General features: G+C 46.2%; 1 protein-coding gene across 2 annotated transcripts in view; it reads left to right on the top strand.

Annotated features, from left to right (window-relative positions):
• LOC119176906 (uncharacterized) overlaps nt 1-13,586 on the top strand; it is a 566,139-nt gene that overhangs the window by 541,216 nt on the left and 11,337 nt on the right. For both annotated transcript variants that reach the window (XM_075878066.1, XM_075878065.1), the window contains 4 exons: nt 5,372-5,719; nt 8,315-8,461; nt 9,276-9,503; nt 13,258-13,455. In XM_075878066.1, coding sequence (XP_075734181.1) covers nt 5,372-5,719; nt 8,315-8,461; nt 9,276-9,503; nt 13,258-13,455 — 921 coding nt within the window. The remainder of the gene's footprint in view (nt 1-5,371; nt 5,720-8,314; nt 8,462-9,275; nt 9,504-13,257; nt 13,456-13,586) is intronic.

Below are 13,586 nucleotides of genomic sequence, written 5' to 3'. Positions count from 1 at the left end.
ATTTCAGTAACCTTAAGTGCTGTATTTTTCAATGAAAGAACTTTTAACATTGTTCGAACTGTGTCGCTGACTTCAAGTTTATCACACCAAAAAAATGCGAGCATGTGGTTTATACTAAACACCTTGAGACCAATAAAACAAAGTGCTTCAGGAAGGTACACACCACCGGTTTCTCGCAACGTTTTGCGAAAAATGGTAGCCGTCTAGAAGCATTGCAACATGGCGAGCGGTTTGCCGTGACTAATCTTTCTGCATATTCGTGTATCACCTTGTGAGTTGGAAATGAAACACGCGTAAATGCAGTGGCGTCATACCTTTTGTCATGGCAGGGCAACCCGTAAATTGAGGCGAATGAGAGTCTCCTTATCGTCTCCTCCATCTTTTGCTGCTTTACGGCGTTTTATCATAAGTTGGGTATTTTGGCTTCTCATCATATTATGTATTAGTGCAAAAAACTGTGTGTGTGAGTTTTCATCGCATTTCGTATACTGCACAATACTGCCTGCTTTGCGTACAACGTTCTCAATTGTGGTCATTTAGTTGTTCACTTTTATTCTGCAAGTTTTTTTTTTTTCGGAAAGGCTCAGTAGAAAATTGGAGTGAGAGACGGAGAGAGACGGGGCGAAAGGGTCTACAGCGTCTTCGATAAGCGTTTGCGTTTCGCGTGATTGCCTACGCAAGAACGAAACCCGAGCGAAAATCTAATCAGGGATACACGCAGCGTGTAATGAGGGGCCCGCCGTCCTCTGCAGCCGCCTTTTCCCCCCAGTTCAAGAAGAGAGGCACTTCAGTGATGTGCCGTGTAAACGCTTTCTTTGTTCGGCCCTCGGGGCAGCCCGTGGCTCGCACAGTGAGGCCCCAACCGGGGGGACAGGCTATCCGTGCTACGAAGCTCACCGCTTAGTTACCGCTGCAATCTGCCTCCGCTGTAATTACCGGGAGAGAAGGGGAATTGTGACACCTCATCGGGGCGGCCGGACTCTGGCCTGTATAAGCTCGTTAGCGACCTTCGCGTTATCCAAATGAAAAATCAATGCCCACCTCCAGCCGCAGGCACCGTGATGGCGCTCAGAGAGGCTATCCAGTGCCCCGGGACCAAATTTTTGAGCTTAAGGCGCACGCAGCGCAAATAAACGTCCCTGCCGCTCGGAGGTGCGAAGTGAGCTCTGTTGGCCTTTGATGGAGAACGTGAACGCCACGCGATGCGGGACGAGGTAATCTGCAGCAGGACGTTGTCGTTGTAGATCGGCATCCGATGTCGTTGTGTTCTTTTTTTTTTTCTCTTTTAAAAGTTCTAGCGTCGGGTAATGAAATTCAGGCGTCCGGACCCATGACGTGCATGTGTGATCTGCAGCTATGAGAGGACGGCCTGCCTAATTGAGCTAGAGATGTCAGACGTGTCAATGCGCAACTTCGAGTAGTTTGAAATAATGGTCAGGATGAGTGCAGAACACCCGTCGAAACATGCGTGGGATGGCAACAAAGTAATGCATTAATTGCTTTGTTCTTTCCGATAATAAATCAAAGCCGTAATACATAGGTAAACTTAGAGTCCACTACAACAATTCTAGCTTGAACAGGGAGTTCAGTTTGCTCTTTTGTCGACAGCTACTGAAATTTATAATTTCAGCTATTTAATGGCTCTGACGACCATACATGCCAGCCTGAACAAAATGTATGCCTGACTAAACGTGAGTGTCTAATGCCGGCTAGTCTTGACGTCAAATGACAGACTGTGAGGTTATGTTTTAGTCTGTTAGCAGGTGGCCAAATAACTAAAGGTTCCTCTGCATAGATTGTTAAACGTTGATTTAGTGATGAATGATAGAAATTGAACCTTTTGGGTAAATTGTACAACCATGGATGATTTCCGTCTTTTTTAGAGCCCACCGCTACCATATATAGTGTATTATTTTATTTTCACCCACCAGTCGGGCCAAATATCATTTGCAGGCCCGGAAATTCTATAAAAGATCCTCTGCGCGTCATATTTTGCCAGCATTTGCAACACTTATCCGAAATACAATTGATCTGCAATGAATTTTAGGCTCACAAAAAAACCTAGCAAGTTGACGGATGTTTGAGGCAGTGTGAATCGTGGTTCACTTTCCAGCCTATATTCCTGTACTAGTATTAACCTTCTCAGAAATTTCACGCTTTCGGTAAAATCTGACCTTGCATCTCAATTTACTTTGGGGCCCCTCGATTTTTTTTTTTAATGTGTAGGTTTCACGACTTAGCGCGAGCACTGAACCATTACAGTTTTTACCCAACCAAATATACACGTGTGTGCGTTGCATGATTTAGCAACAGCCTACGTTTGTGATTTTGGCTTGTAAAACCCGAGAATATAATTATTAAGTGTGCACATATCTGGCTTTGATTGTAAGGTAGGGATTAAAATCATGAATGGCAAGGCTAGGCAAATTCGCGCTGTTGTTTCTGTAACACAAATAGGATGCCGCTCATCGCCTGGATAATTCCGAACACTGTACGGCTCGCTTGGCAGCGTGTCCCTGGCAATCTACAGACGCATTTCTGGTTGGACTCGCGTTTGTGATTCCGTAATTGTAGAGGTATAGCGACGTCGTCACCGGACATTGAGCTCGAGCTTCTCGGATGGTCGTAATACAGTGCACCTTACACCGCTCGTGCTTGTACAGGACCACCGAGCATGGTTCATGGGCTATATATCAGGCCACGCGTTATGATTACGTGATCGCTAGAGTATTTGCCGCCGCAGGTATATTGTCGCAATTATGTTCAAACTAGCTAATCGGCAGAGAAAAACTTCAACGGGCACCTCCCAAGTCCGTATTGAGGCAGTGGCATAGAGCTCTGAGACCTTGTTAAATCTAAGTAGACGCAACCGTTTACCATTTGCGTTTATGAGAACGACTCATATTGCTTGGCACGCCAATCTATATCACTGCTCGTGTGGACAGGCACTTTCATTATAGGCCAGCCATTTGGGTGCTATAGCGCACAAGGCGCTGAATGTTCTTGGGAGTGTGCAATGGAGGCAACGTATAAAGAGCGTCCCCTTCAAGCTCGACTGGCTCACAGCATTTGCGCACTTTTCCGGTGGTGTGCACGAATGGCGCGGAAAACGAAACGGTCTGCCGATCTTTCGAGACGATGGGGCGCAAGTTCATTGGAATGAAATTATTCGAACTTGCTTCTTTCTTCTTTCTACCAGTATTTACTGCGGCCGTGCACTGTATTTTCCTCGTCTGTAAACATCGCTCTTTTGTCTTGCTCTTTCTGCTCTTTTACTGTCTCTTCGCAATCATTACTTAAGTCTTTGGTGAGCCAAGTAGGACGGAAAGTACGGAAAGTTATTACGAAATGGGAGCTAATTAGCGGGACTAATTATTACTCACTGAAGAAAAGAAAATGAGGAACAAGCGGTCTGTGCGGCTGCTTCGTTAATGGTTTCTCTAGCACATCGTTGCCATCTTTTTTTTATCTTGGTTTTCCCGCGCTTTCCAGCCAGCGCTGTTGTCGGCTCCTCTTCTCCCTTCACCGTAATCCGATTTTTTTTTCTATTTTTCACTTTCGTGATCTGTGGAATCGCTTGTTGTTTCCAACGAGTACGGCTATGAAAGGGAAACCCTCCTCTCCAGTTTAATCCCTGGTTCTATTCACATACCCTGCAAATCTTTTCTGTTCTTTGCCCGCGCGTCTTCAGTTTGTCTTGCTCTTCTGTTTTTAGTTTATTTTATTTTATATTTTTTGTTATCATTTCTCTCGCGTGGCGCTCACTGTGCGATTTCCACACAATGGTATTGCAGGACATTTGTGCAATATCTCTTGGAGAGTGTCAGAAAAAAGAAGACAGTAAAAAAAAACAAGAAAGGGACCGAAAAAATTAAGTGATTTCGGTGCCCCTATCCCCGACGAAATTCCTCACTTCGACGTTCATTCGTACGATTTCCTATCCGGGGGCTTCTACACCTGCTCCGCACCCTTTTCTCTCATGCCCTCCTCCCTCCATTTATGTGTCCTCGTCTATACAATGGAGTGAAGCAGCTTCCTCGCAATTAGTCCTGAGCGCCATCTTTTCGCGTGCTGCACGCGCACACGCAATTGCATACGGCGCGCAAGAAGCAGTTCCTTGGGTCTCGTAGCATTTCTAGGCCCTGATCCCCACTTCTGTTCTTTTTTCATCTCCATCTTCCCCTTACCCCCCTCTTGTTTTATTTGTTCAACTGCTCTCCATCCTCATTTGATAGAAAATGATTAAAATTGGCCGTCCTTCGTCCCTGTCTGAGAGGACACAAAGAGCATGTGCGCGCGTTTTAATTTCCCCGTGCCCGTTTATTAAGAAATAGTGTGAGCTCTTCGCAAGGACAGCGAAAGCGGCTCTCGGCTAAAACAAAACCAATCAAGAAAGAAGGTCTTGCCGCCTTATATTTCGGCCGCCTGTTGAAGGCACTATTCGTCGCCGTTTCATCGCTGTCTCTTCTCGTGGCAGCTGAGAAACCCCGAGTGCGCCCTCTTTTCGGCGATTGCTTTCTCTGCTTGCGATAAGTAAGATGCCACGGACAGATTTTTCACCGGCATAGGCTTGGTCTTTGTATATCTTTCACTTTTATTTCGTCCCCTGCTGCGCCCATCCATTCCGAGCTCTTTGTTTCGCTGCCACGCTTCAAGCTGAAGGAAACCAGACGAGATATCTTTGTCTGGGCGGGCGTTCGCTTCTGTTTTATTTCTTGAGAACCACGACGCGCGGGTTTATTTCATCTCGGTACTCATTTTTCTCGCAAGAAATACTAGAAAGATTCCGCACCTTTGTGGAGATGCAGGGGCTGTAACCATGGCGGGCGGAGTTATCTGCGACCAGGCTCAGTGGAGCTGACGTTTTCGTTTGGTCATTGTCCCTTTTTTTATATCTCTCTCACACTCGAGCAGCGCTACTTTCTTGGGTGAACAGGAAAAGCGATGAGCTTGTTTCCATCTGTCCGCACCTTTGTTTAAAATAATGCTGATTATTCCCTGCACGCTATAAAACCCTGACAGCATGTACGTTCCAAACAATGGCGAGCTCGTTACGCCGACGTATACGCCACAATAGCCGCGGCGAACCATGCGGGAAGCAATCGTTGGATAAGTTGAGAGACTTGCGCCACCACCATGTTCTTGCGATTCCGTATTATTTATAGCGCTGAATCACGACATTCCATACCACATCGAAAAAGTTAGGAAGCAGTTAAGGGGATACATATAGATACCTTACATATAGATACCTTACATATAGATACCTTTACGTTTGAGTCATCCCGATAAACATTCATGCTGTTCGTGCATTTCTGTACCGCCACTGCTGCGCCGCCAAACTAACGTATGCCTACTGTGGCGTCAACTGCAGTGTCAACTTCGTCTCTGGAGACCACCCTGCAGCTGCCGGCTCGTTCTCGGGGCCTGGTGCAGAGCCTCAATTACCCGCACCAGCCGCCGCAGGGTCTGGCCTACAGCGTGCGCCTATTGGCGCCGCTGGGACAGCGGGTCGAGCTGCGCTTCGTAAACCGCAGCGCTGCCTCGGCCGCCGCCGCCGCTAGCGCTGTCCACTTGTGGGACCCGTATCGGACCCCGCAGCTGGCGCTCAGACTCAGCCCTGGCACTGACAATTCCACCATCTCGTCCACGCTCCACACGCTTCGGCTATCGTACGGTGCCCCGGCGGCCCCTTTCCAGGCCTACTTCATCACGCGAAAAGGTGCGATTGACTTCACCCACTTTTTTTTTTTTCGAGGGGAGAGCGCACTTACATTAAGCTGAGCCCATTATACCTTCGTGCTTTGTGTCTCCTTAAGTTTTGTGTCTATCTTTCTTGTTCAAGAAATGCCTTAACATTTTATTGCCTATTTATGACGCTATTGTCAATTCCAGGTAACATTCGTTATCCTGAGTAGGTAGTTTGCATCAAGGACTGTGACTTCTTTCCGAGAAAAATAAACATGCATGCGTTAAAAAATCGATTCGTGACTACACTTTCGCGGCGTGTATGGAAGCAGGCGTGTAGCACGCGGTGGTGAAAGCGCAGAACAGTCGTCTTTGTTTGACTGAAATGAGTAAGCATAATCAAAATAACCCTTCACGTCGTGAAAACAGCGCTTCTGATAACTTCATTTGCGCACATATAACGAGCATTTGCACGCAGCTGATTGATCACATAATGGTTTGAAGCACCGGAGTGGTGGCCGTTCGTCGGTGGAGCGCACCGGTGATAAAGCAGTGCCAAGGTTTGCGCATGCTCGATATGCCTAGTATAATAAACTTCTTCATTACACATAGCAATCTCGCCTCGCTCTCCAGTGCATCTAGATAGGTGTAACCTTGCTCCAAAAAAATAGAGTTGAGCACCTTTAAGAGGGTGGCTGTTCGGTTGCGCATGCGGTCTCTAAAACACTCTGTATGCGCGAGTGCACTTGGAGGCACGTACGCGCACGTGCACGCGCAATAATTGACACCAGCTCTTTTCAAAGCGACAGCTCTAAGTGGCTCATAAGTCACTAAATGTGACCGTCCGGCCACATGTTGTCGAGATTTTCGGGAGCGAAAATCATGAAACGGCACACTACACCTTTACACTTCGATGAAATACATAAATAATTAAGCACCAAGTAACTTACAGTACTTCAAGAGCCCCAAGACTACTTTAAAGTAATTAAAGTAATGAATAATAACAAAACACGGATGTTCGACGACATCTTTGTTGGGGTGTACGATGGTGTATTAGTAGTTAAATTTATGCACTAGCCTATGCTAAAGGTAATTAGGTGTAGCTAACAGAGACTGCTCAACATCAACACTTCCTGATAAGACTGATAACGTCAAATCTAAGCTAATGATGAGTTCGTTTTGATTTGATTTTGTGGGGCTTAACGTCCCAAAACCACCATATGATTATGAGAGACGCCGTAGTGGAGGGCTCCGGAAATTTCGACCACCTGGGGTTCTTTACCGTGCACCAAATTTGAGTACACGGGCCTACAACATTTCCGCCTCCATCGGAAATGCAGCCGCCCCAGCCGGGATTTGATCCCGCGACCTGTAATGATGAGTTCAGTTGGTGTTAATGATTATGATGATATGTGGGGTTTAACGTCCCAAAACCACCATATGATTATGAGAGACGCCGTAGTGGACGGCTCCGGATATTTCGACCACCTGAGGTTCTCTAACGTGCACCCAAATCTGAGCACACGGGCCTGCAACATTTCCACCTCCATCGGAAATGCAGCCGCCGCAGCCGGGATTGGTTCCCGCGACCTGCGGGTCAGCAGCCGAGTACCTTAGCCACTAGACCACCACAGCAGGGAGTTCAGTTGGTGTGAATAAATAATAAGAAAGTATTCAACTTTCATAACTAATACCTAATTACTGTCGTGCCACAATGATTACGCGTTTATTTATAGTTTACGCTGTATCGAACATGTGTGCGCTGTAGCATATACGAGGCCCAATCCCCCCGTTGATGTGTTGTGGCAGTGCTACATACAAATGGTACGATTTTCAATGCAAGCCAACTCCTATCTAGATACACAATATGGAACGAGGCTTGCTTCTTAGAAATGCCGTGGGCGCGCGCAGACTATGGCTGTTTGTTGCGGTGGGTGAGTCCACCGATGAGAATCCACCGGTTAAAAATAATATTTTTGGGGGCTTAACGTCCTGAAATCACTATACGATTATTAGAGACGCTGCAGTGGAAGTCTACGGCAATTCTAACCACCCGGGGTTCTTTAACGTGCACCCAAATCTAAGCAGACGGGCCTCAATTATTTTCGCCCCCATAAAAAATGCAGCTGCTGCAGCCGGTAATCAATCCCGTGACTGGCGGGTCAGACCCCGAGTACCTTAGCCACTAGGCTACCGTGACGGATAGAGGATCCACCGGTTCGGCGCTCCGACTTTTTTTGTAGATACATGTACCGGGGCAGTGTAGGCTAGTGAATCAGATAAAAATTTGAACATAACTGTAACCATTCGATCAGAATAGGAATATTTGAAGCTCGTTAAGAGCTCGACAAAAGGCGTTTCAAGATTATATGAAGCACCAATCATACTGCATTGCCTAATCTACTTGCCATAATTGGAAACAAAAAGCCCTGTGTTTCTTGGGAGAGGGCATCGTCACCTCTGTATGTGAGCATGACCATAAATGAGGCTTATCTAACTCATTACTAAAACTTCAACAGACGTCGTAAGAGAACAGATGTGATGTTCGAACTATTAAGCATTATTCAGTGTAGTGAGTGCATGCTCGCACCTTGCGTTCATTAGCTCCTTGAATGTCTCTCCTGCCCAGATCCTTTGTACCTGGACAAAACGGTGACATTGCTGGCAGATGTCTCTCTGGACTCCTGCACCCCAAACCCTTGCCTTAACGGAGGATCCTGCATCGAAGACGTCACTTCGAAGAAGCGCCTATGCAGTTGCACTCCACCATTTGCAGGTACTCGGACTCGACACTATACTCGACGTCGATCGGCAGCAGTGTGGTGGGCGAAATAGTTGTTAGGTGATATATTCATCGTAGGGGTGAAGGGGTACAGGGACAATTAAAGAGACATGTGTGCATCTTTATTGCCTTCCTATTTATTTTTACAGCGCTTTGTATACCGACACATAACCAGGCTCGCTACCTCCTAAAAGAATGTTAGGCCGTTGAAAACTTTGCCAGTGCGAGTCCTATATAAGCAATGGCACTAAAATTACCAGATACAGTGCTCTTATTAAAATAGAAATTGATCCGTAGTTTCTAAAAAAAATTATTTCTTGCTACAACTCATCAAACCCGTATGAGATTGCTGGTAAAATGGCGGAGAAACTTTGGGAAAATTTGAATGTTGTTCCATTTATCAGGAAGTGACATTTGGAGCTAAGCCTTCCTATGTTACAAACACCTGCAATACCTTCTAAGGTTCACGCTCTTGCTGTCCGAAAACTAGCGGAACGAAAAAGAGACAAAGAGGAATATTGCTACGCACAGTTCTGTTGTTGACATTACGCAAGTGTTCTGCTTTACCAACTAACGGCCTGGTCACACATACACGTTGCAGCGCGTGAGCGCAAGGCTTTCTGACGCGGCTCACGCCCTCTCCCGACAGAGAGAGAGGGCACTTGGCTAGACGAAGCTGCGCGCCCACTCTCTTCATAGAGAGAGCACGCGGCGCTATGTCAAAATTCCAGGCGCTGACGCACTCCAATGGGTAGGCTACGTGTGGTCAGGCCCTTACGAGTGAACGAAAATGTGCATTCTGGCGCAGCTATGTTCTGCCATGTGCACGTGTGTGACGTGGGAGACGCCTGCAGCGGCCGCGGCAACTGCAGCGTGTCGCCATCGGGGGCGCTACAGTGCTCGTGCCAGCAGGGTTTTCAGGGTCCTGACTGCACCCAGACAGTGGACCCGTGCGCAGAACATCCCTGCGGGCCCCAGGGCCGTTGTGTTGCCATTAACGGATCCTTCGTATGCCAATGCAATATCTTCTTTGAAGGTACGCCACTTTTTTTTGCTGTACATACTGATAATCATGAAGGTCGTTGCCAGCATCGAGTAATTCTCGCAAAAGTTCTTTTGAACGAAACACACAAAGCGCCTGTGCCAGTCTGTGCATTCTTCGGGTTTGCCACAGAACCATCCTTTGTTTACGTAGATTAGTGGAGTTGTGTACAGCAATGACATCGCTTAACGTTCTTGCTTAAACTAATAACTTTGCACAAGTTGGATTTGGCGCGAGAACGTGGAGCAGAAACGTACGCGTACCTTTCAGGGCATTAATTTTGAGATTAGCGAAGCGCAGTTGTCTTGTCCAGACTAGGCCATATAAGGGGGGGGGGGGGCAGCTTTGCGCTCCCTGTAAGCCGTAGTCGTATTAGGTAGAACCTGAAAGTATGTTTGATAACAAGATACTCTTAGCATTCACTGCACAGGGGAAGCTTTGTTACTGCTGCTGTTGTGGTCGCTACTGTCCTTGCTGTGCTACGGACGTTGCTGTCCTTGCTGTGGCGACTGTATTTCGTAGGCTCCCTCGTTTCAATGTCCTGCTTCGTGGCATCGTTCAGTAATTATTAATCTCTAGCCACAAGCTCAGTTGTTAGTTCTTTGTGATGTCCTTGCCATGGTCTGTCAGGACAAGAACAACAAGAGAGAAGGCAGGAGGGTTACCCAGACACATGCCCGGTTTGCTATCCTACGCTGGGGGAATGGGAAGGGGGAGTATAACGATGAAAGAGAGAGAGATAAAAGAGAAGAGAAAGCGACAAAAAAAGGATTGTCAGTCAATGGGCTGACGCGTATGCAGCGGTGGCACTACACAAAAGTTAAAGGTGTTCACATAGGCCTGTAGTCCTCAAAAAGCACAAGACTTCTTTGACTGCCTTTTGAGCCGACGAAAGACAAGGATGGTGCTCCAGTAGTATCTGCATAGAGAGTGGCCGATCATCCTATTGTCGCAATGCGTCAGAAAACTTCTGTCTTTCAGAGACGAATTGAGGGCAACGGCATAGCAGATGGTCGATGTTTTCTTTGGTGTCGCAGACGTCGCGTTCCGCATTGTCGGTCAATCCAATGAGGGTTGTATATGCTTTTGTGAAGGCAACCCCCAACTAAAGGTGACAAAGAAGCGAAGCTTCACGTCGACGAAGTCCGGATGCAGGTCAAAGTTCCAGTTGAGGATTTATTTGGTAGACTCTCATATGTCTTATGCTTGGGGTGTTCCACTCCAACAGACACAGACTACGGGCCAGGGGACGAAGTTTCTTTGCAGCGCCTGTCCTTGGCAAAGGAATCGGAAGGGTGTGCTCTTCTTAGTGGTATGTGCGAGCCGCGTTGTCTGTGGAGTCATTGCCACTGATCCCACATGGACCAGGTAGCCACTGAAAATTGACCTCGTGGCCTGTTTCTGTGACGTAGTGAAGAAGCTTGACAGCCTCGTATGTTAACTGTTTGTGGCAACCTTGTCGAAGGATTGACTGCGTGCTCTGTAAGGCCGGTTTCCAGTCTGAAAACACCGTCCATTTACTCGGTCTCTGGGATTTTATGTACTCTAGGGCGCCACGCAAAGCCGCAAGTTCTGCCGCCGTAGACGTAGTGACGTGTGACAGCTTGACTATAGCAGAGTGATTTCTCTACCTGGAATCGCCACCGCACCGCCAGAAGCAGACGCTGTGGTTGAACCATCGGTGTATATGTGCGCGTGGTTATTTTACATTTCGTGCAAGAGGTGCACACTCAATTGTTTTAGGACTGACAAAGGCAACTTTGATTTTTTTCTGTATTCCTTGAATTAAAATACGCACTTGCGAAAGTGTCAGGCACGACAGAGGATACACCAATTTCTCCGCAGACGTAAAACCTGACGTAAACGATGCAGGATGCGCACAGTCAATTGCACTAAATTTCGTGCGGGGCCTCTTAGTAGCGAGGGTTGCCAAGTGGTGGGGAGGATTCCTAGCATGTTGCCTGAGGTACGTACGCATCGTTTCAATGGTGATGTGCGTCTTGATTGCGTATTCCTGTGCAATGGCAATGGTCTCAGCCGTCGATGCATAGTGGGGTAAACCAAGGAAGAGCCTGGGCTGCTATTGTCAATGCATGTCAAATATAACAAGCTTCTAGAAAGCAAGCAAGCAGACTGCTTGCATGCCTCGGGTGGCTTATTTATTCAATTTTCTTGTTCTTCAAACCATTCCACATCGTCACAAAGCGCGTAGACTCGGCCTATTTATCAATAACTTTTGTGATTTTCTAAACGGGATTGTTATTTTCAACTGAACACGTAAATCCGCAGCTCCCACAGGCTTTCTAGTTTTCAAAAGATGGCACACGTAGAAACATTATCATATAATCCATCATTCATTCTTTTTCCATACTCTATTAGAAAAAACTAGATACCATGGGGCGTCATTCCAAGCTCCTTTTGAATCGCTCACTTAAGAATGTCCCAATGGTACCCTTCGAAGATATGCTTCACAGGCTATTATTTTTGCTTGGGCTGAAAGCACTGAAGTGTATGCTGAACAGGTAAAAGTATTTTTGTGAGCAGCAATATTCGCTGCAAAGTTTGTACAAATCTTAAATTCCTGATCAAGTACATGTTGCGAATGGGTGATTACATATACATCGTATTTTATATAGCGTGGCTGCATGAGTGATATAACGCGTTCCGGCGTAATTGCTCGAGCAAGTTTCCAAAAGAAAATATAGGTTGTGTGTCCGCTATTTCAACTACGTTTCGTTTTCTCTTGGGAGCGAAGAGTCTCGTACGCTGCCTCATTGCATATGTATAAGTGCGCTGTTGAACCAGTTCATACAATTCATAACAGTTTCTTTGAATAATTCCATTTTCTCTCGGTAACTGCCATGAATCTTAATGTCAATCTGGGAAATTTGGCGTTACTGTGCCGCATAGGGTCCTTTGATAACACCGTACCAAAGTGTTCTTAAATTGCCTTACAACTAGTTTTCATGGTACCTGTTTTTTTTTTTTGTGCAGTGGAACGCCTACCAGTCGGGGTGTCTCGTCAATTTATCTTAACGCGGAAAGCTAGCTGTCACACTTTTTACAGAAGTTTTCACTGTGCAGCACGCATGCGATTTTATAGTAAATATATGCTACAAACAATGGTATGGTAGCATGATAGCGATTATACGCTGGTAAACAACTTAAATCAATAAAGCCTTTGTTGTGGTCGCTCGTGTTTGCTTGAGGTGGTACACTGCACGCGAACGCTACGTGGGCTTCCAGTTCCACGCTGGGAAACGAAAACGGGCTCAAGTGGTGTCGTCCCTGTGGGCACTAAACCAGTTTTTGGTTCCACAAGTGGCCGCGAAGGCAGCTCCGCTTCTCTTTTTCAGGGATTTTTCCTTTTAATAAACACAAAATTCAGTGGGGATGTCTGATACCAAAATTTATTATTAAGAATAAACTAGGGCGCATGTAAACAACCCCAGTCTACGTACACCCATCTGACAGGCTCTTTCATGCAGTTTGAAGGCTTGTCCACCAGGCAGAGCTACGTACCAAATTTTGTAACATCTTAAAGAAAAGTACAAAAACAAATGCTACTGAAATCACTAAAAGCATGCTCAATTCTGTCACTATAGTTAACATTTTTTTTAATTTCTAATAAAATATAAACGTGCACTCTGTCCATTGAACCCTCATACGATAAACCTGGTGGTGATGTTTAGCAGTTATGTAATTGGGCATTTATATTGAAGATTATCAAATATTTTGTTTCTTTCAGGGTTGCGCTGCGAGAAGCAGCTGTTCCGTCTGCCGTACCGTCCTCTAAGTCAGAGGATGCTTGAAGAGCCCTTCTGGTTAGGGCTGATCACCGTATCAGCTGTGCTTTTGCTCATATTGCTTGTCTACTGCATAAAACGCAAGTTCGCCGACAAGATCGAGAAGTTCCTTGCTGAAGAGATTGAACGCAGCAAAAACAGTTGAGTAGCATACACAATATTTATCATTTTCTCTTTTCGATTTGTTTTGTGGTTATGATCATGTAATTAGTGCTTTTTATATATACTTCGAAAATATATCACCACTTATACTTGGGCAAAGGCCACAAGT

This window comes from Rhipicephalus microplus, chromosome X, assembly GCF_043290135.1.
Source record: "Rhipicephalus microplus isolate Deutch F79 chromosome X, USDA_Rmic, whole genome shotgun sequence".
NCBI lineage: Eukaryota > Metazoa > Arthropoda > Arachnida > Ixodida > Ixodidae > Rhipicephalus > Rhipicephalus microplus.
This window is presented reverse-complemented; position numbering and strand designations above follow the sequence as displayed.